This window comes from Scardinius erythrophthalmus, assembly GCF_964197995.2.
Source record: "Scardinius erythrophthalmus genome assembly, chromosome: 21".
Lineage (NCBI taxonomy): Eukaryota > Metazoa > Chordata > Actinopteri > Cypriniformes > Leuciscidae > Scardinius > Scardinius erythrophthalmus.
The window spans coordinates 14,612,234-14,639,294 of NC_138241.1; the positions used below are offsets into that span (position 1 = coordinate 14,612,234).

Sequence of the window (27,061 nt, forward strand, 5' to 3'; positions counted from 1 at the left end):
ATTTTTTTACCCTATTCAAAAAATGTGGTGTCTTAATTCATTTTTTAAAAAAGTACACTACTGTTCAAAAGTTTGGGGTCGTTAATGATTTTTTTAAATCAAAAATACAGTAACAACAGCCATTACTCCAGTCTTCAGTGTCACATTATCCTTCATAAATCATTCTAAAATGCTTATTTGGTGCTCAAGAAACATTTCTTATAATTATAAGAAAGCTGGATACATTTTGTTTCAGGATTCTTTGATGAAGAGAGTTTGAAAGAACAACATTTGTTTGAAATAGAAATATGAATGCTTTTACTGTAACTTTTGATCAATTTAATGCCTCATTGCTGAATAAAAGTAATGAATTTCTTTCAAAAACTTACTGACCCCAAACTTTTGAACAATATATGTATAAGGGAATGTGTGTATCTTTATACTGACAGACATGAGGTTTGTGTCTCCCTCAAAGCAATGATCAGTAACATTTGTGTGTAACTTTTAAATTAAGTGTCACCAAATGATATATGCACATATTATGAGCTCAGTCATCTAAACTCATTGAAATTCATCGTTCTGCCAAAACAAAAAGTGCAGCATATAAGCTTGTTTTCTTGTGCCAAAAACGAATCAATCTCTTTTTGAACAATACACATAAGGCAATGATAAACAACTCAATACACCCCACTGACTCACATCACAATGATGCTTTTTGATCGTTGTTTGTCTGTTCTTTCAGTTTGAGCTGCAGTCGATGCTGATTCACTGCGACTTAAACGTCCCGCAGAGAGACGCATGCGGTGACCTTCCAGCAAGCAGACAGGTGAGACTTGTCTAACATCTCAATTTTCATCTAAGAAACGAAAGCAACCGGAATGTAATGTTACAGCTCTGCTATTTTCCAGCATTCCCTTTGTGTCTCCCAAAAGATCATTTAGTGTTTGTTAACAGAGGTCAAATGTCACAGTCTAGTAAAATGTCCCGCCGTCTATTCGAATGTGTGCCGGACTCCTCCTCTCACTGTCCCGCTGTCCTCCAATCGCAGTCCGAGAACAAAACCACCTCATGAATATGCATGAGCACTCTGTGGTTATGGTCTCCCTTGAGTTCAGCTGGTTGAAAGGGGGATTTAGTTGGGTTTCTTGGTCAGAGGATCCGTCAGCCCAACTGATCTGAGAAAACAGGGGCTTCTGTGTCTTTGGGGAAATCATGGCTCGCGCTACAGGTGTGCGCGGGCCCTTTTTACTGATTTTGTTGGAGATAACCATCATCTGCACGGCGCAGGTAAATGCAACCCTTCTTTGTTCTTTTCCTTTCAGATAACCGAGGCAGAGTTTAAGGTGAGCGCTTGTAGTTCAGCATCAAATATGTAAAGAGAAAGAAAGAAAGAAAGTGTAAAATATTATAGGCTGCATTGCATTTTTGCATTTGTACAGTGCATATGTTGTAAGAGACAACTGCACACCTGTTGCATGGCAGGTGTTTGAAATGCTTGCCTAAACTTAAACTGTTTTGTTTGCTTAGTTTTGATTTGCACTATATGTTTTACAGACTATTCATATTGCATAACCGCAATGCATCTAAAAACATGTCATAGGAATATGACAGCACAGTTTACTTACTATTTTTGAACAGAGGGCTGGTGCCGGATCTCCTGGTCCTCCCGGTGTGGCCGGAATAGACGGCATTGCTGTGAGTTGATTTTTAAAAATGTGAACAGCATAATTTAAAATAACAGTATGCATAAAGAAAGAGATAAAAGTGTGTGTTTCTTGCAGGGGGAGAGAGGTGATCCCGGTGAAGAGGGTTTGACTGTAAATATAGCTTTCTGTGTCAAACATTGATATTATAATCTGCTATATTTAGGAGTTATGTTGTATCTCACACACTGTTGTATGTACCCGAAGGGTCCTGATGGAGATGCTGGAAAACCTGGTTCTACAGGACTTCCTGGATTACCTGGAGCCGATGTAAGGAATCACATTAAAAATCGTATGGATTCTCTCCATAACATGTTAAAACTGACATAGTCTTCTATGGGAAAACGAACCTCAGTGTCAAAGAGTTCAGTCGATGGTGGGCGGGCACTCTTAGATGGGTCAAAAATGCAGGGAATTTCTCATGCCGGACCGAAGCAAAGACCACAGGAAAGAAGTCTGCCTAAAAGACAACAGGGTTTTTGTTTAAGCATGGACACCCGAAGCCTGGACTTAATTAAAGTGGATTCCCTGTGAAAATGGAAGTAGGGGGCGAGAAAACATCCACTCGGATCTGAGACGGAAGGTTTTCGAAGGTTGTTTAATGACGACGAGTGTCTTTGTTTAGGCATCAAATGCTGTGGTTAATTGTGTAATCATGTAAATTGTAAGTTCTGCTTACAAATTGAAAGTTGCATTTTAATGAAAAACATTCATCCCCTAAAAACACCCTTTTCAATTAAAGTCTGTCATTGTTTACTCTTGTAAGGGGTAATAATGTAACATTTCCTCTCTGTGTTGTTTCTCAGGGATTGACTGGCCCTATAGGAGAACCAGGCCTCGATGGCCCTTCAGGACAAAAGGTGAGCGATAATGAGCTTCTCAGGTTTCTGAGCCTTGCAGAGGGAATTATAAGTATTTTCACATGACCATTAGTTCCTAATCCTGTCTGTGTGCTCAGTGATCTGTGCGGGGCTAGTCAGATTCATCAGTTCCTGTTAAACTCACTGATGTTCAAACGCAGCACTTCATTCGGCCTCGGAAGATTCTCTGGCTTTATGTGATTTTCAGAACATTAATTGTGCAGTCATGCAGTACATACAAAACAGTGTATATGTATGCATGGCCTATGTGTGTGTGTGTGTGTGTGCAGGTTTATATTACATTGTGGGGATCAAATGTCCCCACAAGGATAGTAAAACCTGAGATCACTTATATTGTGGGGACCAGCATTGGTACAAAAGCTTATAAATCATACAGAATGAGTTTTTTTGAAAATGTAAAAATGCAGAAAGTTGTGTGTGATGGGTAGGTTTAAGGTTCAGGTTAGTGGAAGGGGAGAGAATATACAGTTTGGACAGTATAAAAACCATTACGTCTATGGAGAGTCCCCACAAAGATTACCAGGTGTTTGTGGCCTGGTAAACCCTACATTATGGGGACAAAATGTCCCCACAAAGATGGCAATATTCGAGATCCTTGTCCTTGTGGTGACATTTTTTTGGTCCTCATGAGCTTATAAATCATATTATACATGTTTTTTGAACATCTAAATTCATGTGATGGGTAGGTTTAGGGGTAGGATTAGTGTAAGGGGAGAGAATATACAGTTGGTACAGTATAAAAAGCATTATGTCTATGGGAAGTTCCCATAAAACATGGAAACACAACATGTGTGTGTATGTGTTTTAAATTATGTTCAGCCTAAAATGAGACTGTGTAATTGTTGTTGTGGAACAGGGAGAACCTGGCAAACCTGGACCTAGAGGAGAGGCGGTAAGTCTGATCTTGTCATTTTTTTAACATATCCAAAGCCCCTGCATACAATACAAACACCATTGAGCAGATACGTCTAGTTGTAAATATGATCTGATCTATACACACATATCTTGCCTAAAAGCTGATAGCAGCAAGTTAGTTAAAAGAAAGATTATAATTCATATATATCATATTCAGTAAATATAAATGGGTTTTGTATAAACATATGTCAGAAATGGGGGAAAATATATAAATACATAATTCAGTGCAAAATGTATACCTTCTTTGTCTTTTTAGGGTATTGGACCTGATGGACCAATTGTAAGTGGCTTTTGTTTTATATGATAACCAAAAAAAATCAGTGGGTGGAGTGAGGGGTTCTCTAAGGTTTAAGTGTAATACTCGTTTGTACAGGGACGACCAGGACCAGGAGGACTTCCGGGCGAGCTGGGAAAAGTTGGACCCCCTGTGAGTAACTTTCTTTTTTTTTTTTTTATGAAGTAGTGTTTCAAAAATAAAATGGCGGATTTTGTTTTGAATACACTGATAGCTGTCTGGGTTAATATAAGCAAGCAGCCAATTTAGCTGTGGTTTTTTTTTATGCTACTTCTTTCTTCTGATTTTAAAATGAAATATTAATGTTCTAGACCAGTTTGATGAGATTCACTCAACGACAACTAAAGCCATTGCAAGGAATAAATAGATTTTTTGAAAACTTTTGAAAAGTAAGTTTAACATTTTTCAAAAAAACATGTTCACATTAAAATACCCATTTATGATGTATTATTGATGTATTGCAGTTCAAATCTTACTCTGTCCATGAGAAATCAGCCTCAGGGTTCATTTTAAGGGCATGGAGCTGCTGGTTCAGTAGTTCAGGATAGTTCCTCTGTTAGTTTTATAGAAAAAACTCTAAAATAAACATGGTTTTTATTTTGTTTTATTTAGGTATTTATTTCGTGGTGAACTGTTGCTGTCGTACTTTTCTTAGTTTTAGTATATTGTAATTTTATTCAAAAAGTTAGCTATCTTATAAATGCGTATACGGTTAAAGAGTATTCATACAGCTACACTGTAAAATATTATATGATCAATACGTTTTGACAACATGTGTTTACGTTGCTTTAACTAAGTATTTATTTTTAGTTATACAATATTAAACAATTTGTTTTTAACTAAATTTATTGTAATTTAAGTTGAAATGATTTAAACATCCAAGTTGATTGCATTTAAAAATTGAAGGCAGCAACTTTATTTTACAATGCATTGAAATTAATGTGTTTTTCTCTGTATAACAGGGATCAATGGGTGTGAGAGGGCCACAGGGGCCCCGTGGACCAACCGGACCCCGTGTGAGTATTGCTGTGGTTTATCAAGACTAACACAACAGCAATGACCTTTAATCTCAAAACTGTGTCAAAACAACATTAATCTTCATGAATGATCCTGACTTCAATGTTACACCAACAAAAGTCATTTCAAATTTACGTTTAGCAGACACTTTTATCCAAAGTGACTTAAAAAATAGTTCCTGAGTATAAAACCAGTTAATTTTCCTTTTTACAGTGTATGACTAAAGACATCTGTATTCATAGACTAATTGGGAACATCATGTAGAGCAGCAATTATAATGATGAAACAACAGGGTGACACAGCTGCTTCCTTAATCAACTAATCAGCCTTTATTTCTTTCAAATTGGGTGAGAACTGTAATGAGAATCCGTGGTGTTTACAGGGTGCTGCAGGGATGTTGGGCGGAACAATGGAACTGGTAAGAGGATATCTGCTCCATCAATCATAAGTTTTCAACACTGAAATATTTTGTGATAAGCAATATGTTTTAGTGTAAAGTTCTCTGAGTTGACTATTTGATAAGGTTGGACTGAGTGACATGAATAATTGGACTATAATTGATCTTTTCCTATGTTAAGTGCCCTAACGCTTGCTCAGCTGGTACATCTGGTCATCCTGGTTTGCCTGGGATGAAGGTGAGTTTTCTTGTAGATAGTAATTTAAAAGGAATTTGTTATAAGATCAAGACATTTTTGAAGGTTACAATACAAATGTAAATGTATACATATTTACAATTCTTAATATAAATATATGATTTAGTTTTTTTGAAAAATAAATGTCCATGCTTTTTACTATGAAATAAGTATGTCCTCCTGTCCACTGTTAGGGTCATAAAGGGGGAAAAGGAGAATCCGGAGAGCCTGGTAAACAAGGACACAAGGCAAGAACTTTATAATATTTACAAAAAGTTTGATATAATTATACTGACAAAGGAGGAACCAGAACTATCTGGGTTGCGTGTGTGTGTGTGTGTGTGTGTGATTGAGGTCAGTATGTGTCATGAAGTTCTCCAGAGTAAATCTGAATATAAATTAAGCAATAGGTCTGTTGTAATGAGAAAACATTTTCTCCCACTGTGACATTTTGGAGATTATTACAGAGCCTCATTTATAATTAAGGACTGACGCTCGGGCTGCATTAACGTGGAGGATGTATTTAAATGCTGTCTATTAAAGATCTGTATAAGAATTAAACTCCACTGGTGCATGAAGAATAATGAGGGATTTGAGTGTTGTAAGAATAAGTTAGTGTGTGACATTTAAATCACTCGCGACATTCACACATCATTTACCTCAATCAAAACTTTGCAGTTCATTTTTAAGTATTACATTAAAAGCAAGAATGATTTTGAGCTGTTTTGGAGGCCATTCTATCCATCCATCCATCCATCCATTTTTTAGGATCTCAGTTTGTAAAATAGCTTTCTTTCTCTTTTAAGGGAGAGGAGGGAGATCAGGGGGCGCCTGGAGAGGTCGGCGCTCAAGGCCCAACTGTACGTCCAATTCCTGTTTATTTCAGCAATCTACACTTAATTAATAAATCAATCCAGTGGCTGTATCTTGATCTAGTGTCTTAAAGCCTTGTTTCAATGACATGCTCTCAGGGGCCGCAGGGAATTCGAGGAGCCACTGGTATGATTGGCTCCAAAGGAGAAATGGTAAGATTTCAGTAGAGGTAAGAAGTTGAAGCATCAAATATTTTGCCAGTTCTTTTTTAAATATCCATTTGCCTTACGTTTATCACAGTGTGGTAAAACCATAATGTGCTACTACTAATGCACATTATATATTCATGGTATCAGATGGTAATACCATGAGAAAATGTGTCAGTACGGTACACTCTTAAAAAATGCTGGGTTAAAAACAGCTATTTCTGGGTTATTTGGTTTTATCAGGGGAGGAACATTCTCATTCTATAGAGCATTTGATGGGGGAAATTTGTACAGTACACCTCAGCATTCAAGATAAGAAATCCATATTTTTGTTCATCTACCTGAAAGATCAAGTAAAAGCCATAAAGCTCATATTTATATCTTATTGGATTACTGTTTAGAGACTATTTGAAGAGTTCAGATGCAAAAGCCTCTAAGTGCCATCTGAAATTTTCTTCTAGAATAATAATTTTTATCAAGCTTGTATATTTAAGTTCAGTAATTTCACTTAGATGACAATTCATAGATAATTTTCATTGCCATTTAAGTGAAATTACTGAACTTAAATATACAAGCTGGATAAAAATGATCATTCTAGAAGAAAATTTCAGATGGCACTTAGAGGCTTTTGCATCTGAACTCTTCATATATCTTTTTACAATTAGAGTGGCATTAGATGGTATACTGTAGCACTGCAACCGACATAAAAAGCTGAAAATGAAGAAAGATGTAATAAAAAATAAACATAATATATAAATAAACTAACAAATAAATCAAATGGTGTTCATTTTTTACAGGGCCCTCGAGGTGTTGATGGTGACCCGGGCCCTCAGGGGGTTGCAGGGGCGACGGTAAGTTCTGTAACTTCCTCTACCTTATTCAAACGAAACCAATCTAATCTAAAGCTGTAAACAATCATGAAACGGAAAGTTGACAGTTGAAAGCTTTGAAGACGGGCACGACTTGAAGTTGATGTCCTGAGCCTTGGGTGTAAATGAACAAATCAATGTTAGCAGACATCTGAGAAGTATGTCTCTTTTTATCTAGGGGGATCGAGGCCAAAGAGGAGGAATGGGAGAAGCTGGCCCTAAAGGCGAACAGGTATCTGTACAACCATCATTATAACAGCAAACCATGCACACAGTTGAAGTTTAAGAGGTTTTTGTTTATTAAATTAGCCTTTGAGAAGTTTTACATGATAAGTAGGTCATGGCCAAGGATTCTTGTTAGTCCTGGAACAACGTTCAAACAACTAAATGATCTAGGAACATGCCTTATTTGGCTATATTTTGTCTAGCCTGGGTTTCCCCATGCTGCCTTGCGCGCAGCGCGATTTTATTCACGCTGCTAGGCAGCCTGGACACCATGGACCAGATTTTCCCCTCAAAAAGGGAACCAATCACAGATCGGGGAGGGAGCAGCAAGACGATGACGACGTCTATGCGACACACCGAAGCAGTTTGTTTATATCTATTGATCCAACATGGCAGCAGACGCGAAGTTACCTTTCGATGCAGCCTTAGATAGTGTTCTAAGTAGTTTAGAACGCAAGTTTATTTCGTCTTCTTCCTCGTCGAATTTCTGCCGCTCTACATACGTCATCTGGTATAATTGAAACGATTGGCTATGAGCTACGTACAGGCGCATTTGATAGACATTCGTAGCGCCCAATAAACGGCTCTGGGCATTCGTAAACCACGCCTCAAATACGAGAAAATGAACATGTGGTTCCCAGACCACGTCTCAATGAGAAAGAGGTCTGACGTTAGCCAGGCTATATTCTGTCATGCTAAGGGAAATACATAATGATTTTAATGAAATCATCTCTTTCTGCAGGGATCTCAAGGGCTAAGAGGCAACACTGGTCTTCCAGGGGCAAAGGGAGATGGTGTACGTGGTTTAACATATATACATAAACTTTCACTTTTTTAATTAGAATGTTTGGTTGTACTATCGTACAGTGATGGTATCAAATGGTAATAGCATGAGAAAATCTGACAGTATGGTAATTTTTTTGGTACTTAGTGTGGACACAATTATTTGCCTAAAGACTATTCTGTACATCCAAACTTCCAAACTTTACATCTTTTTCCAGGGTTTGCCAGGCGTGGATGGACGTGAGGGAATTCCTGGCATGCCAGGTGCCAAGGTACAGCCTTGTCTTTCATTAGCCAACCATGGCAATGTAGAAAGTGTGATAGTGGTAATAATGGAGATGTGGTTCTTTTACAGGGCACCACCGGAAAAGCTGGAAGCCCTGGGGAAGTTGGCCTTCAAGGACTCCCTGTAAGTCTTAATGTAGAGAAAAATTAAATGCATTAAATATATAAGCTGCAATAATGACTGTGAAGGTCAGTTTTTATTTTGCCAGAGGTAAGAAAATTCACATACAAATGCTACCGGTCAGCAGTTTGGGGTCAGTAAGATTTTTTGTTTGTTTGTTTTAAAGAGATTAATAGTTTTGTTTAGCAAGGATGCATTAAATTGGTCAAAAATGACAGTTGGTAAAATTTACTTTTAAAAGTAATGGATTACAATATTGCATTACTTCATAAACAAGTAACCAATCAGTTAGTTAGTAAATACTTAGTTACTTTTTATGGAAAGTAATGTGTTGCGTTACTTTTGCGCACCCGCACTTTGAGAACCACTGAACTAAAGTCATTTTTTCTTATTAGTATAGTTGAATTGGATCACTTAGGTCAGCAGCAAAGACATTGGTTAATAAAGTGAGATTAAATACATAAAGTATATTTGTGTCATTTAACCTATTTAATTATTCCAGGTTCACGTAAGGTTTGCATTTCACTGTTTTTTAATCATTTTGAGGAATACTGAATCTGTTTTTGTGCAAGTGAGATGAGTAAATGCAAGCTTATTTAAACAAGTACCTTTGATGTAAATTTAAAAGTAATGTGTTACTTTATTAGTTACTTTCTTAAAGTAATCCGATTACTCGCATTACTTGTATGTATGAAGATGAAGGAATAGCAACAAAACAATCCTTAATTCATTCAAACAGAACACTCAGGAGAGAACCACGTATCAACAATAATGGATAAATGAACTAGGGAATACTAAATACTGGGAAGAAACAAAGGGAACTAGATGAACATAGGTAAACATAATCTAATAATCAGTGAATAAGCATGTGACCAAGGAAACTAATATGAACAGGCAAACGGGAACAGAGCAAACAGAGAGAAAACTAAACTAAACAGTACAGTACAGATTATAACAAAAAGATTATATTTCAAATGATAGCTGTTTTTTTAAACTTTCTATTCAAAGAATCCTGAAAAAAAATGTATCACGGTTTACATAATAATAAAAAAAATAAAAAATAGGCAGCACAACTTATAATAATAAGAAATGTTTCTTGAGCAGCAAATCAGCATATTAGAATGATTTATGAAGGATCATGTGACACTGAAGACTGGAGATATGACTGAAAATTCAGTTTTACCAACACAGGAATCAATTACATTTTAGAATATATTCAAATAGAAAAATTATTTTAAAAGGACATAATATTTCACAATATTACTGTAATTTGATCACATAAATGCAGCCTTGGTTAAAAAATAAATAAATCTTACAGACACCAAACTATTGATTGGTAGTGTTTCCTAGCTTTCATTTCAATATACAAGATGCAGCACAAGTCGTCTCTTTTATTTTACCCTTGTCAGACATGCATTGCTGAATTCTTACAACATCTTCAACCTGTCTTCTTTAAAGCTATAAAGCTCATAGCTCACTATAGGAGAGGATAAAAGTCAATAATTTATTTCAATTTCAAATTTGTGCATGCCTCCATTTCATGGCAGGGCAAGATTATGAAACCCTTCTGACTTTATCCAGCATGATGTCAACTCTTCATGACTAATTCACATCATCATTAATTTTGAGATGGTTCAAATACCCCTTGAGTTTTACTTTGATCATACAGAACAAAGGGAAGGCATTTCAGTACTTTCTCCAGGAGATGTAGCTTTAAAGCAACTGCTTTTTGATATTTAGTGACTTTCTCTTCCATGTCTGCAGGGTTTACCAGGAAGCCCAGGGCCAAAAGGTGGAGGAGGAGAGAAGGTGAGAGATGTTGCTGAATTTATCTGTATTTAGTCATCACAGTTGTTAACACCCTGAACTGACAAAAGCTTTTATCTGGTCAATGAAGCAGAAATACAGATACGTCTCAAACCATTAGCTGCATGTTATAGGTGAAGTGTGTTATTTTTTTATGTAAAAAATATTTTCTCTCATTTCAGTTTAATATGCAGAGGCATTTTAGGTTGATTTTATGATTTGTGATTCAGATTCAGCCAAATTCTGGCTGATACACATACACATACATTGATCTTAATGTTCATGTTATGACTGATATAATGGACAAAACCACTAAAAACTAAAATCAGCCCTTTTAAGCGCTACAAATGAATCACAACATTTACTCACAACAGTATGCAAACTGGATATTCATTTTACGATTCACTAAAGATTAAATTTAACTAAATGGTATTCAATTATTAATGTTTTCAAAGATGAATTGCATTTTGATGATGATAACGGTAAAATGTAAAAATTGGTAATATATATATATATATACCGTTATCTCCGATAACCCATATAATACCAATATGTTGAAAATCCCTAGTTGATTTTGCCTAAATAGTGTGACAATGTGGCTCTTTCAGCATTGCTCCGCTGATTAATTGATTGATTTTGGTCACCTGACACAGAAACATTGGTTTATAATTTTTGCAATTCCATTTACTGCAACGGTGAAATTACACACTTAAGCAACTTTGTCATGTGCAGTAAATGACAAATGATTACAGGGTAATTCTGGACAACCAGGCCTCCTTGGGACAATGGGATCTGCAGGCAAACAGGTAAGTTGATTGTAAACTGTCCAATAGCTCTGCCATTAGGAATAGATGATCTGACAATAAATGTCTCTGTTCAGGGTGAGCGTGGAGAACAAGGAGAATTGGGACCCCTCGGGCCTATTGGACAGCCTGTGAGTACCCATTGCAGCATGACTAATGGCTAATGCACAGGCTGGATGTGTCTATATTTTCTCACTAAGGTATATCTTGCAGATAATGAGAGTGTATTTGTGTTTAGGGAGACAGAGGAGAGCAGGGGCCACTTGGACCAATGGGAAAACCAGGAGCCAGAGTAAGTGTATAATCTGTATAATGACATGGTTGTGATATCAAAGCAAGCATCTGCCATACTTTACTTTCATCATACAAATTGCTCAGTAAAAACCTGCAAGTAGAGAGATGGCTGTCCTGAGGTCGCCTTTGTTGCTCAGATTTCGTTCTTTCATGGCTCAGCAAACATGTTCAAGTATGAACCCTGTCTCAGATGTTTCTCCTAAAAAAGAAATAAGAAAGAGACACAAATTAAAAGAAATGTTGACACAGTAAAGGCCAGTTCACACCAAGAACAATAACTATAACGAAAACTATATTAGCGTCCACACCAACGCACAATATTGTTCTGTCTAATCTAAGTACTCTGCAGTTTTGTCGTCTGCCGATTTAAATGCTCGAGCTCTTTAAAGAAAGATGGATTCCGATCGTTCCTCAGCTGAAGCTTAAAGTGTTGATTTTTGATTTTTAGAACTACATATTTATTGTTATAGTTATCGTTCTTAGTGTGAATGGGCCTTAAGAGTATAGAGCTTTACAATTAATGTATAGCTCAGATTATTTGCTCCTGGAAAAGTTTAGTGAGACATGTTCATATTGAAATCTCTGGCTTTTGATTGCAGATATATGAGATTATTAGGGATTTCTTTTTAAGCAGGAGTCTTCAGAGGTTTCAGACGTCTTGATTTTTTTTTCTCCATTTAAACCAATTGCTGTCTACACTGCAAAAATAACTGATTTCATGCTTCTTGCGGAAGAACATTTTAGTCGGAGCTGCTTCTCTCTGTTTAAGTATATATATGAGTATTTGCGGAGTTAGAATTCGTAAAAATGTTACCGCTAATTGGCGACCGTTTCATATACTCGGAAACGCTGATTTTTATTCTAATTTTCCCCCAGTAAACACATTGTAACATCCTAAACAAGTTCATTTTGACTGCAAAGTGAAATTATTATTATTTTTTAAAATCTAACTTTTTCATAGTTTTATGTACACCATTGGAAAATTGTTGTTTATTTTATTTAAGCATAAAATCTACTACATTTGATTAGATTCATGTTTTAAAAAAAGAAAAAGAAAAACTTTGTTTTGCTTGTCAAGTAAATGCATCTTGTTTTAAGGTTGTTTAGAAATTTAGTTACTGGAAAATAAGACAAACATACTGATTAATAAAATGATTTTGTGCAGTGTGGAATTGCTAACATGAAAGAGATCTCATTTATTATTATTATTATTATTTTTTTTTTTTGTATGAGCTGCCAGCAATCCCAAAGTTCAAAACAAGTCTTAGGCAGAACCACGTTTAAATTATTCCATTATCCCAGTGTTCAAAGAAAAAGCAAGTCGGTTTGACATCCACTAAGCTCAACTGCTTTTACTTATTTAGACGGTTTGGTGCGCAGTGAATTCAAAAAACTTTTTACTAATAGTCTTTTAGGGGAATTCGTGACTTTATATTATGCTAATATGAGGGTCAAACCAAGGCAAATATTCATAGTTGTGAAAAACAGACACACTGCTGGTAAGAAGAGAAACATCACGCAGTGGTCTGTAGAAGAGAATGGAGTCAGCGGCTTCTCTTTTGAATGGGACCTCACCTCACCTCACCGTTTCCTCACTAAAGAGTAAACAGTCAAAAGAATGTCTCACAGCAGTGTCTCTCAAAGAGCTCTCTGTTCCCCTGCCATTCCCACGAGCACACACTTATCTACACACACAAACACTCAGTGTTTAAACATGAATGTATTATGTGACTAAATTCCAACATTATAAGGAATATTATTATTTTATAATGTAAAAACTTTGAAATGCAGTATTCACAGCCATATATTCTGGATTTACATTTATATATTCAAATTTACAATTATATATTCAGATTTATAGCTACATATGTATATAATTATCCTGAATACTTTTATTTTTTTACAGTAGTGCCCAAAAGTAATGTAAGTGTCAGAGTTATGGTAAACAACTTGCACAAAGTACTCTTTTAAATAGTATGTAATAATAATCCTACCGATGGGCTGTCGAGTCATTAAATGACAAGCGGTTTTCCCACAAATGCGGTTTATTCAGCATATAGTGAAGCCTCTCCTCCATTGACATCCATTAAAAAATAGCCTCTGGAATCCTTCCCTGCGTACCCAACGCTATCTCACGACCAATTCGTACGAGTAAGTAAAAGGTGGCTTAAGGCCCGTTCACACCAAGCACGATAACGATAAAGACAACTATATATGCGTCCACACCAACGACCGATAACGGTCTTTTTATTCTAAGCACGCGCGCGCCCGCGCTGCGGTTTCAAAGTAGCGAAAATGGATGACCTGCTAGAATGGATTCTGATTGGCTGTCAGTGTTTTATCGTTTGACAGCTGGAAAAAAATCGTTCTGAAAGTGATCCCAACGATATCGTTCCTCATATCTTTATCGTTATAGTTGTGGTGTGAACTCTGTTATTCTTTAATATGGAGAACGATTTTTAGAATTATATCTTTATCGTTATCTTTATAGTTATCGTCCTTGATGTGAACGGGCCTTAATTCGTACAAATTTGTATGATTTGTCTAAACCCCAGTGATGGGTAGGGTTTAGGGGTGGGGTCAGGTGTAGGTCATTCCTACGAATTCCTACGAAATGTGCAACTCGTAAAACATGTACGATTTAGCAAAAATAACAATTGGCTCCAAGCACAACTATATAATTTTTTAACTTTTTATAATATTTGAATAAAGGGTGAAGAATGCCAATTTTCCAAGGCCGGACATAATTTTATGTTGTTGCAACTACATTATTTTGGAAATGTGATTTATTTATTGATTGTTTGATTGATTTATTACATTCAAATGTATTGAAACTCTCTTGTGGATGTATTTAGCTAAAATGACATACAGACATCCAATTCCCAAAACTGTTCAACCCAAAACAGTGAAGAAATACATTCACAGACCAAATTTATCAGCATTTGCCATTGTGTCCTGGTCTCGCATTTTCTCAGATTGCTTGAGTGCATGCATGAGTGTGTTTTTGTGGGGATGCAGTGCACTACGTGATTCTGAAGTCTTTTCTCTTTGTTGTCAAAGGTTTTAAACCTTTCCCATCTGTTTGGAAACCCTGCAGCGAGAGAGGAGAGAAATATAAACACAAGAGCCAGAATTTCACAGTAAATGCCAGACTCTGACTGCATGCCATCTTACATTGATTGTCGTTTCAGGGTCCGAAAGGTGACTTGGGCTTGCCTGGAATTCCCGGACCGCCGGGCTTGCCAGGAATAAAAGGAGATAGAGTGAGGATCTCACATTTCTCTGAACATCCTGAACAGATTTTTTGTAATCTCAAAATGATTTCTAATTGCTTATTCATCATGATTTTGTTCCCTGGTGAACTGATAAAAATGTGTTGCAGTCAGGCAGGTTTTCAAGTGATCACTACTTTCAAGTGATTTTTCTTAAAGGAACACTCCACTGTTTTTTTAAATAGGGCTTATTCACCTTCTTTCCTACATTTAGATAGGTGGGCAAATGCATTTTTATCTCAGTGCATGCATTGTTTTAGTTTGACAGGGTCGGCGCTAACTTAGCTTAGCATAATGAATGGAATCCTTAGTTGCCAGCTAGCATGTCCTGAGTAAAAGTGATATAAAAACAAAAAAAACACCTAATTACTTCTTGTGGCCTGCGTATTCACAACAAGTACAAATAGCGATGCAGATTAACACTAGGCGATTTCCTAGGCAGATGTTGACTTGGGACTATATTAGGGGGAAGTACAGGCGAAGTACTGCTACTTGGGCGTGATATCTCTGCGCCCAAGTAGAAGTGCTTCGCCTGTGCTTCCCCCAATATAGTCCCAAGTCAATATCTGCCTAGGAAATCGCCTAGTGTTAATCTGCATCGCTATTTGTACTCGTTGTGAATACGCAGGCCACGAGAAGTAATTAGGTGTTTTTTTTTTTTTATATACATATATCACTTTTACTCAGGACATGCTAGCTGGCAACAAAGGATTCCATTCATTATGCTAAGCTAAGCTAGCGCCGACCCTGTCAAACTAAAACAATGCATGCACTGAGACAAAAATGCATTTGCCCATCTATCTAAATGTAGGAAAGAAGGTGAATAAGCCCTATTTCAAAAAAACTGTGGAGTGTTCCTTTAAGGTTTTGTGTGCAATATGCATCAGATTATCAGACAGTGAACCCGAGGCTCAAACTACACAATTCTTAGGTGATCAAACTTAATTCTTTGTTTATTAAGGATCAGCAACTTGTACTCAGAGTTTTGCTAAATCAGTCACTATTATAAAAAGTTATCCACAACTCTTTAAAAACAGCTTTATATTCACTGTTCTTGTTCAATTAGACAATGAGGGATTCACTTTTTCCAGCCTTTAAGGCATTGCGATTATTATGTGCTCCCACTGGTGTTTTAAAGTTTAAAAGCCTTTGAAAGTACAATGAAAATCTAATTCGTACCTTTTAAACTCAATGATTTCCTTAATGCATTTGGGAGGGGGAAAAAACATAAGCACCTCACACAGATGTAGGATTTATTGAAAGAGTAAAATGCTGAGCGTACATTATTAAATAACCGTTTTTATAATGAACTCTTCAAACACATGATTTGAGTGAAATATTCATGGGAATGAATTTCTGAATGTGATATTTCACAGGGTGAAGCGGGTGAAGCCGGACCAAAGGGAGAACAGGTAAGAGCGTGATTCACATTATCACCACTGCAGAACTAAACCGAACACATCAGATACCTTTAAAACCAAGAAAACTAAAGGAAGAAAGGCTGTACTGAAACAATTTTGGTGTGGAAACAAGGATTAACTCAGAAACTGCTGGTTAATTTCACCAATTAGTACAAATAAATGACAAGTAGCAATTTTGAAGTAGAAAGACTGAAATGGTATTTTCTTGTAAAACGAATTCCAAAAATCTTTGCTTTATTTACAGCTTTATTATTATTATTTTTAAAATATATGTATTAAACATTATTTATCCACAGAGGTCCTGGTAAAAGGATTTTTACTACGGTTAAGGAGCATTGTCAGGCACCACATCTCTTAAAACACAGTAAAAACGGTTCAATGCATCTAAAAATCATATAGCTTACATTTTAAATATTTAAAGGCAGCAATAATCATTAAATAATTCCATTTGCTAGTAATGAAAACCACAAAAACAAATCTCTCAAAGTAATTTGGTTTCTGTAGGCTGTGATTACAGCTCATCCAGTCATATTTTACAACCAAACTTATACATTCTAGAAGTTTTACAATAACAAAACTTATTCATAGACATCTAAGAAATGTTCTCCTTCACGATGATGTGTTTTATTGCAGGGAGATCAAGGTGCCGAGGGAACGCCGGGAGACAAGGGAGATCTTGTGAGTAGCTCTGAAATACTGAGCTGAAAATAATATGAATGCAGATTACTAATGTACATTGAGATATTTTTAAGATGGTGAACTTTAATTATCTCGCTTTTTATGTACTTAGGGTGATCCTGGCCAACCTGGAGCTAAAGGCGAAGTGAGTTTTTGATCAGTATTCTTACTGGTAGCACTTAATTTTACAGTCATGTTCCCCGTGTACATACTACGTATTATAGTAATTACAATAAATGGGTAATAACAAGGTACTATCCCTGAACGTACCCTTAACCCATGTAGTTACCTTATATTACCCAGTACTTTCTTAGGTAAGTACACTGTAAGTATGCGTACTGTAAAATAAAGTGCAACCGTCTTATTTACGATTGTTATGACTTTAGATATCCTTTTCCTTGGCTTTATCTCAGCTCTATGTAGGCCTCAAGATACAAGATTGAAACACTAAATCATTGTAATGATTTACTGAAAGATACATCTATTAATATGTACATACATATCTGCTGTAATTCAGGTTGGTAACCAGGGAGATCCGGGTAATAGAGGGCCGGAAGGTGCCCGTGGGCAGCCTGGCATTGAAGGGCCTCCTGGTAGTGCTGGACCACGTGGCATGCAGGGGAACAGAGGAGCTCCAGGACCTCGTGGCTCCCAGGGACCAGCGGTATGTTTCCAACCTCTCAACGATTATGCTTCATAAGCCAATGCTGTATATAGATGGAAAAAAAGAATGGACACAAATATATGTATGCCTTTTACCTACTGTAAACGGCATTATGTAATTTTATTAATGCGGTATTCTTGGTAGTTTTCATCCTTTTGTTGCACATGTAAAAACGGTAACACTTTACAATTAGATTTCATTTGTTGACATTGGTTAATCTATTAACTTACATGAACTAACCATGAGCAATGTTACTGTATTTGTTAATATTTGATAATGTTAGTTAATAAAAATACAACTGTTCATTGTTTGTTTATGTTGGTTCACAGTGCATTAAATAATGTTAAATACAACTTTTGAGTTTAATAATGTATTTGTAAATGTTGAAATTAACATTAACAAAGATTAATAAATGCTGTAGAAGTGCAGTTCATTATTAGTTCATGTTAACTAATGTAGTTAACTAATGAAACCTTATTGTAAAGGGTTACCGTAAAAACTAGATTTTGCCCATTATCCTGATTTTGCTTTGCATGTACACTACCATTCATGATTTTGATGTGTACAGGGTACCTACGGTCATTGAAAACCTGTAAAAATCATGAAATTGTAATTTTCTAGACCTGTAAGTGTCTATAGTGACTATAATTTGGTTCTGTTATGCTCAAGTCAAAGTATATTTAATTGGCTAAAAATCGCACTTTGTGAGTGCAATCTTTATCAAATGAATAATTGTTCATCCTTATCCAGTAATCATAAATGACAGGAAAACTGATAATTCAAAGGCCAAAATGTGTGAAAAACCCAGTAGTTTTCAGTGTTTTGTTGTACACACTCATTATGTTTGAAAAGGTATTTGAGGAAAAAAAACGTTAATTCCTTTTCCAATGTTTGTGTTTGTTATTTTCTGATGTAGAGCTAATTAATGGTCTGAAATGAGATGAAATGATCAGAATACAGTAACAGGTTTGTGTGATTTTTTTCCAAACAACTCCTCCTGTGTTCACAGGGTAAAGAACCAAGTGATCAACACATCAGACAAGTGTGTATGCGCGTAATGCAGGGTGAGTCTGGAAGCCGACGTTTTTATCATTCGAAATATTTGTATTTATTTCCTTTTATGCATGCAGAGCCGCACTTTTGCCGTCAGAGCTTCGGAACTCTGCAGGCAGGAGAACAAAACCACTGACCACTAAAGGAAAGAGTGAGATGAAAAGAAAGAACAATTTGTGTTGTGTTTCAAAGATTCTTTTTGATTCTACTCTGATAAGCAGAGAGTTATCCATCAGTTCTGGCTCTCTCTAAGTCCTCTTGAGCGCACGCCAACGATTCCCTCATGACTTTTTCATTCACATTTCACTGAAAAATTCATTTTCGTTTCAGCTGATCTGCACTTTTGCCTCATAGTGATGAGTTGCCTCCTTCGGCTTGGTTTCCTCCCTGAAAAAGCTCAGTCAAGCATCGTGCCGCATTCATTTTCAGGACGTTTTCCGACTGAAAGTTGAAATTCACTGTACCCTAGCCTCTTTCAATGGCTCAGGGCCTGGGATTGGATTCTTTACATCAGGAATAAATCGGTCTGCCCTTTTATCTCTTCACACAGTGGAAAAGAAAGTTGTAAAAACGGCAGCAATGCTCTTCCTTTGTGCTCAATTTCCCATTGCAAATTGAAAACGTAAAAGAACACCGTTCAAAGGGATGAATGAGGACAAATGAAAGGCGTGAGCTTTAACAGCTTTCTGCAACACAACTTTGAGTGAATATTGAAAGCTGGCAAATGATCTGCTTATTCACATAACAATAGCAGAGCTATAACAGAGTAAAATTAGTCTAGGGTCTATTTACTTCCAGAGGTGCGATACTCACCAAGCCATACCTCTGACACATTCAGCTTTTTATCCAAAGTGACACACAAAAGATACACATTTTAGCCTGAATTGCTGTGCTAAAAAGTGTCTAAAGTGTGAAACAAATGCGGTGCTGGAATGTTAATGGCAGACAGCCAGTATAAACAGCCTCAGTCATTAATTTATACTAGGGATAGATGTGTCTACTATTGCAAAAACCTCTAAGTCTTTGTTACGAATCAGTGCTTCGAAATGCTTATCAGTTATTTTAATTGGTAAAAGTTCAATTTATTTACTGATTATACCCTGCCCGGCCAAAACAAAAGTTTCTGTTTGGATTTAAACAGGCAAATGCTTAAGAGTCTATTATTGGATCATTATTGCTGTGATTATTATTTTTCTGCATGTTATATGTTTGGGAACCGTTCTTCTAACCATAATTGATGGAGTGTGTAGCTTTTCACTTCTTAAAGGAATAGTTCACTTAAAAAATGAAAATGATGTCATAATTTACTCACCCTCAAGTTGTTTCAAACCTTTATGAGTTTCTTTCTTCTGTTGAACACAAAATAAGATTATTTAAATAATGTTGGTAATCAAACCGTACTGTAGCCATTGACTACTTTGGAAGTGAACGGGTGTCGTCAACTGTCTGGTTACAGCATTCTTCAAAATATCTTCTTTTGTGTTCAACATTCAAAATAGTCTCAGAATAATTTATGAATTGTTCTGAGATTGTACAAAGCACATGAATATTTAACGAGGTAAGCACTGAAGCACTTTATGATTGGTTATTTGTTGTTAAACAACTGGTCATAACATTCCAGCATTTCACAGAGTTTTTTAAACCATGGTTAAAAGTGGCTTTGTTATTGTGAATCATTTCTTTAACCGTGAGTTAAAAAGACAGTAACGAATGAAATAAAAATTCATTGTCTATTTTCTAAATGCATGTTATACATGAATATCAGTCACGTGACCTCTTACGTCATCCGCTCTTTTTCCAGTTGACTGCCGCCATCTTGAGTACCTACCGAGTACTGTCTATGGTACTGACAAGCATTAACTAGCTAGCTTGCTACTATTTACAGCTTCGTACGGATACAGTAAATGGCTACGAAAGACAACATTTTGCACCTCGACCACCATGAAAAGAAACGCTACTTTCAAAAAATAATATCGTTTGGGTGTGATCCCTACGCGATACCTGATGCGTACTTCCAGCCTCTGTCCGCTGCTACCGAACTACCAATCCTGGCATTCAATGATATTATATGTTGATCCGACTATTTTAAGTGTGTATTAAATGGTCCAGGGGCAGAACTTTTGCCAAGCGTGTCAGAGGTTCTGGGTTCTAATCCGCACTCATATAGTTTTTTTTTTTTTTTCTCATCAAAACCGATTATGTTTATCAGAGGTAGCCTGTAAAAGGATATTTTGGGGTCTCCTTTTTTGTTGTTGCACCAGACCACACAACATATTGACCGGACCGCATAGCTAGCTAGTTCCTTTGCGACTGACGTGAATCAGGTACTCAAGATGGGGGCAGACAAGTTTTAGAAGTGAGTGACATCATCTGATATTCATCTATAGATCTTTTATTATTGCAGTCCTAAAGCTCTTGCCTAAATCATAGCTCTTATTTTTTCAGTGATATTCCTGAGCTTTTCTCTTTTTGCAATGTCTCTCAGCCTTCTCTCTTTCTACACCCTTTTTTCAAATCCCCCTTTTGCTCACTCTCTCTCCTCCCCCATCACGGGTGTATACTCCCCCTACTGCTGATTGGCTACAAGTTTGTTATGGTGCTCGGTCTGATACAATTTCAACAGTGTTTCTTAGAAATTGCTCACTGCACCTTTAAAGTCGTGTTGTTAAGTTTTTTTCCATATTGTGCATATACACTGATGATGGGGGAGGAGAGAGAGTGAGCAAGAGGGAGATTTGAAGAAAGAGTGTGCGGGAAGGCCTGAAACTGGAGGCCAAAGTTGCGTTGCTTCTCCTCTATACATGAGTAACACTGATTTTGATGTTTCACAGGTCCAAGATATACTGTTGTTGTAATGTTTTGAGTGTCATTGTTTGTCTGGAGATTGTGTGCTGCTGGCTACTAACCACAAACACTTGCTTGTACTGTACAGTATGTCCATTTGTTAATCTTCCTTGTCATTTGTTCATAATCTTTGCCTTATTTTTCACAAAGCATTATTTTGCTTGGGTTCAGCTATGATAGAGAGACATCCACTCTTGCATTGCATGTTTGCTCATTTTGGGTTTGTTTGGGTTGATTTCAAATATCAACAGTGTTTCTCTGAAATTGCTTACTGCACTTTTTAGTGTAGTGTAAATGAAGGAAATATGTGAAGACAAAGAGCAGGAAGATGGCTCAACCTCAAGGAGGCGCCCTAACATTAGTTCTGAAGCACAGTAGACAAACCACAAAGCAGTTAGTGTGCATTGTTAGATGACTCTAATTAGCGAGTGCAACTGCAAAATCAATGGAGAAATGAAATAAAAATAAGCTTTGCTAATAGCAGGGGACCATTCACACTCATTAGTGCATTTGGTCTTTGCCATTTCAGGGCAGCTGGCCCAGTTAGCTGCCAGTCTGAGGAGACCGGAGTCTGGTGCGGTCGGACTGCCAGGCAAACCTGGTCCCCCCGGTCCTCCCGGACCCCCAGGTGACAGCGGCTTCCCAGGGCATGCTGGTGTAAGAGGACTCCCGGGACTCAAAGGGCCTCCGGGACTTCTGGGTGTCAAGGGGCCGAAAGGTGAGTTATAATGGGACTGTGAGTTGGTTTGCTTGTTGGTCCTGGAACAACATATAATGGCATGAACTATAGAAGGGCTTCTCGACTTGATGAAAAGCTAATAATTAAAATGAAATATGGCTGCAAAATGAATCGAATTAAAACTAAAATGGCAAAAAAGTGTGATTTGATTAAATACATATATAGTCTGTTGCGCTACTTGTTTTTAAAAAGTGAATTTTTACTGTTACAAAACTGTTGCACTGATACACAAATGCAACTCTTTTTTTTTGCATCAGAACTCCTCGATTCAGAGTAAATGCTGTTTCTCAACAACTCCATCTCTCTATGTGCAGTATATCTATATAAATATTTGATCTGTTTGCTTGTATGTGATGTGAACATAACCAACATCAGAGAACCATGAAAATGCGACATTAAATTATTGAAATTCTTAAAATCTCAGTGAATACTACTTCAAGTGAATATTTTATATCTAAACTAGAGTATTGTATGTAAAGCCATGGTCATGAGAGTATTATTGTTATAGTAGTACTGAATTGTGTTTGTGTGCGTGTTACAGGTGAGATGGGAGACAGAGGGGACAGGGGACCTACAGTTCGGGGACCCAAAGGCATGCCGGGACCTCCTGGATTACCAGGTCAGTTCCGACTGCGTCTCATATCCTACTTCCTCTTGTCAAAGAAAATCATGGCATTAATGCATAAATGTAAGAGGTTTTAATGAATACCGCCTGCAAACCAATTCAATCTGAAACAACTCAATTCATTTCTAAAATGAACCTGGAGATATATTTAGCTCCATCCTGGTAATAGACTTTTGAAAGCAAAGTTAAATTGGTGTTAAATGAAGCTGTCAGACGTCCGATGAATTGGAGGTATATGAAGCCTTCTGTTGTTGCTGTATGTGTGTCACTGACACTTACTGTCAGTCCAATGAAGCTGTCTGTTTAAATGGGATTTCTTACGCAGTCATTACCTAGCAGTCTAATTGAAACGGACAGATCGGCTGCGGTACCATGTGCTGATGTCAAGTTTTTAATTTTCATGCATTTCATTCAGTAGCCTACTTTAAGATATTTTAAAATGATGCTAAAGAAGTAGATCACCCAAAACATACAAATTCTACCATTTACTCACCATTAAGTGTTCATCTATATAGCGCGAGCAGGTGAAGAATATTGCAGATGGACACACACTGAAAAAAACAAACAAGGGTAGTTAATATGTAATGTAAAAACACCAAAATATTGTCTATTTGACGTCTCTAATTCTCACTCGTCTCGGAAATGCAAATGAGATTAAAGGGTTAGTTCACCCAAAAATGAAAATTCTGTCAGTAATTACTCACCCTCATGTTGTTCCAACCCCGTAAGACTTTCGTTCATCTTCGGAACACAAATTAAGATATTTTTGATGAAATCTGAGTGCTGGATCACTCCTCCATCGGCTTATGGACACTATAACTTGCTGGCCCAGAAAATGTATTAAAGACATCGGTAATATAGTCCAAGTGACTCCAGTGGCTCAATCTTAAGTTTATAAAGCGACGAGAATACTTTTTGTGCGCAAAAACAAACAAAAATAACGACTTTATTCCACTTTTCATTTCCTTCTCTCTGGACCTCGAGTCTTTTTACGTAGTGTTTAAACGTAGCGCGTCTGTGTTTTACGTCACCACGTAGGCTCACTATTGGGCGACTCTGGTCATGTGTGATACGTGGTGACGTGAAACACAGACGCGCTATGCTATTACACTACGTAAAAAAACTCGAGGTCCAGAGAGAATGAAATGAAAAGTGGAATAAAGTCGTTATTTTTGTTTGTTTTTGCGCACAAAAAGTATTCTCGTCGCTTTATAAACTTAAGATTGAGCCACTGTAGTCACTTGGACTATATTAACGATGTCTTTAATACATTTTCTGGGCCAGCAAGTTATAGTGTCCATAAGCCTGTGGAGGAGTGATCCAGCACTCAGATTTCATCAAAAATATCTTAATTTGTGTTCCGAAGATGAACGAAAGTCTTACGGGGTTGGAACAACATTAGGGTGAGTAATTACTGACAGAATTTTCATTTTTGGATGAACTAACCCTTTAACTTTACCACGCTTTAGCTTTTTGAATTTAAATTAAGAGTTTTATTAGGAAATGTAGTGGTAAATGAAGATGAGTGACCTGTTTCTGTGTTGCAGGTGAACCTGGAAAACCGGGATACGGTCAGGACGGGCGTGATGGAGAAAGGGGTCTACCTGGTTCCCCCGGGCAGTCGGGCGTTCCTGGACCTCCCGGTTCAGCCGGACCACCTGGTTACTGCGATCCTTCGGCCTGTAATCTTAGCCCAGGCGCCGCACACCAGTCTCTCAAAGACTCTAGCATGAAGGGACCGGACAGAAACTAAAAAAAACCTTCAGGACATTAGGAGAGACTCGATGCGATGTCTAAAACACTTTACCAACTTCCCGTGTCCAGAGACACTTTTTTTGTTCACCTGGTGCAAATGAACTTTCACAGAACTTATTGGTCATCTAATGTTCTCCTGAAAGCCATTTACAGTAGACTTTAGACATTTTTTTTCCAGCTAATGTCAATGTGGCCTTCAGACCTGAGGCCTTTTTCATTTCTTTGTGGCAAAGATAAACCTGGCAGAAATATTGATGGTGCTCGAAGTTCATAACAGAAACGGCTGCCGGAGACCTGCTGTCAGAAACAAAAAGAGAGAAGATGTATTCAATGTATTCTGTACATCTATGTAAATGATTGTGGTTTTGTACGAAATTCACTCCCCCTGCTAAAAAAAAAAAAACCATCAGTGTGATTAATTGTTCCAGGATTGTACGCGGGAATGTGATGCATTTGACAAACACACGAGAAATGCAGATATGTCATTTCATGGTATTTCTATTTATTTTACATAGGTGTTTGATGACGATGAAGTTTGTACAGAGATCCAAGGGAGACACATTTGAATAAATTTGAATGTTTTTATATGAATTCAAAATAAATGTAGGTCTCAAACATTCTCATGCTTCTTCCCCACCCGATGCTTCTTAGTTGAACAGCCCCGACTGCACTCGTCACAGCTTTTACCACACTCGTTTCTCACTTAAATAACTCATTACATGCCAGAGCAAATGTTGGCACAAACACATTCAGATGGCTCTTTTAGTGTAGATGCTAATTTGGAAATGCTGGCAAACTGAACTCAGCAATTATTCAGTAACAGAATCGAACAAAGGATTGCAAAAATGTTGTTCACTTCAATTAAAACTTTAACCATGAGATACAGACTTGATAATGGTTATGCATTAAGTGAATGCATGTTAATTAAATAAATTATTTAGATGTTAATTAAAATGAGAAATTTCCTTAATATATAAAGTGGCATCAAAAAGCATTTGGACACTTAATATTAAGCCGGACCGCCGGCGCATTAAAAACCAAACATTTTTTACAAAAATTTAAAGGAATAGTTCACTTAAAAATGTAAATTCTGCCATCATTTACTCACCCTCAAGTTGTTTCAAACCTGTATGAATTTCTTTCTTCTGCTGAACACAAAGGAAGATAATTTGAAGAATGTAGGTAACCAAACAGTTGATGGATCCCATTGACTTCAGTGGGAAAAAAAGTCAATAGGGTCCATCAACTGTTAGTGTCTGGTTACCGACATTCTTCAAAATATCTTTCTTTGTGTTCAGCAGAAGAAAGAAATTCATACAGGTTTGAAACAACTTGAGGGTGAGTAAATGATGACAGAATTGTGAACTATTCCTTTAAGTCTCCAAGTTATTTTTTAATTCCACTGTACATACGGATATCTCATGCACTCAACATTCCAAACGACAACAATATGAGTGGAATGCTGAAAGTCTGATCATCCTGAAAACACCAAGCAAAGGATAAAACTGCAAACAATATAGCAAATCCTTGTATAGCACATTACCCACAGAAAATATTAAAGGTATTGCAATATGACATTAAGTCACACAAGTATGAGAAACAACCAATAAAGTTCAATTATTATTAACAAATATTATACATGACACCACAAAAAATGTACAATACTTTTCTAACTTATAATGAACCAAACGTGTTAGTACATTCATAGTTTAATATAACAGTCTGCAAAGACAAGTCACCTTCTGGCTACCATTTGAAATGAACAGAACTTTTTATCCCTAATACAGTATGTAGTGTTTAATTAAATTTGACATTGAAAATTTTCAGAAAAAACAGTTGCATATTAAGAGATACGCAAGACACAACTGTTTCACAATGAATGTTAAATTAAGTACATTTATTAAAACAATGTACAATTATATAAATATGCAAACCAAATGCATCAACAAGACCAAGCACAAAAAATCTGACCACAATGCGCATTCATTCTATTGAGAACAGAACCATGTTATATCTTCCAGATATTGAGTTGGTGATGCAGTGCATATCAGGTAGATGTGGTGTTTTGTCTTAAGACTGTCCTTCAAGTAAGTCCACAGTTTTAGCCCTTGAGACAAAATATTGTATTCATGCTACATGTCATCAATTTCTCTACAGCCCATTTCTGTAAACTAAACATCTGTGGGTTGACTGAAAAACAATGCAAATATGTTTTTTATGATAAATAAAATTGACAAAACAACTGTACTATTAAAGGTAAAAATGAATTCTGAGATGCTTACTTGGAAGGATTTCAGACAAGCAGTTCACTGATCTCTAACAAAAAGAGCCTTATGACCTGATCCATCAATATTTGAACTCTCAGCAGAGGTAATCTGGTACA

The 27,061-nt window shown here is 36.8% G+C and overlaps 1 protein-coding gene across 1 annotated transcript; it reads left to right on the forward strand.

Annotated features, from left to right (window-relative positions):
• The first annotated feature begins 1,102 nt into the window (after positions 1–1,102).
• col9a1b (collagen, type IX, alpha 1b) lies at positions 1,103–25,807 on the forward strand. The gene is made up of 32 exons (XM_081351510.1): positions 1,103–1,266; positions 1,618–1,674; positions 1,761–1,796; positions 1,890–1,952; positions 2,489–2,542; positions 3,420–3,455; positions 3,735–3,758; positions 3,852–3,905; positions 4,736–4,789; positions 5,173–5,208; positions 5,369–5,425; positions 5,617–5,670; positions 6,229–6,282; positions 6,394–6,447; positions 7,239–7,292; positions 7,489–7,542; positions 8,278–8,331; positions 8,537–8,590; positions 8,674–8,727; positions 10,489–10,533; positions 11,283–11,336; positions 11,411–11,464; positions 11,572–11,625; positions 14,819–14,890; positions 16,276–16,311; positions 16,954–16,998; positions 17,111–17,143; positions 17,516–17,662; positions 18,672–18,726; positions 22,089–22,277; positions 22,840–22,917; positions 24,471–25,807. The coding sequence occupies exons 1-32, from the start codon at positions 1,192–1,194 to the stop codon at positions 24,674–24,676; spliced, it is 2,046 nt and encodes a 681-aa protein (XP_081207636.1). The 5' UTR covers positions 1,103–1,191; the 3' UTR covers positions 24,677–25,807.
• The last annotated feature ends 1,254 nt before the right edge of the window (positions 25,808–27,061 follow it).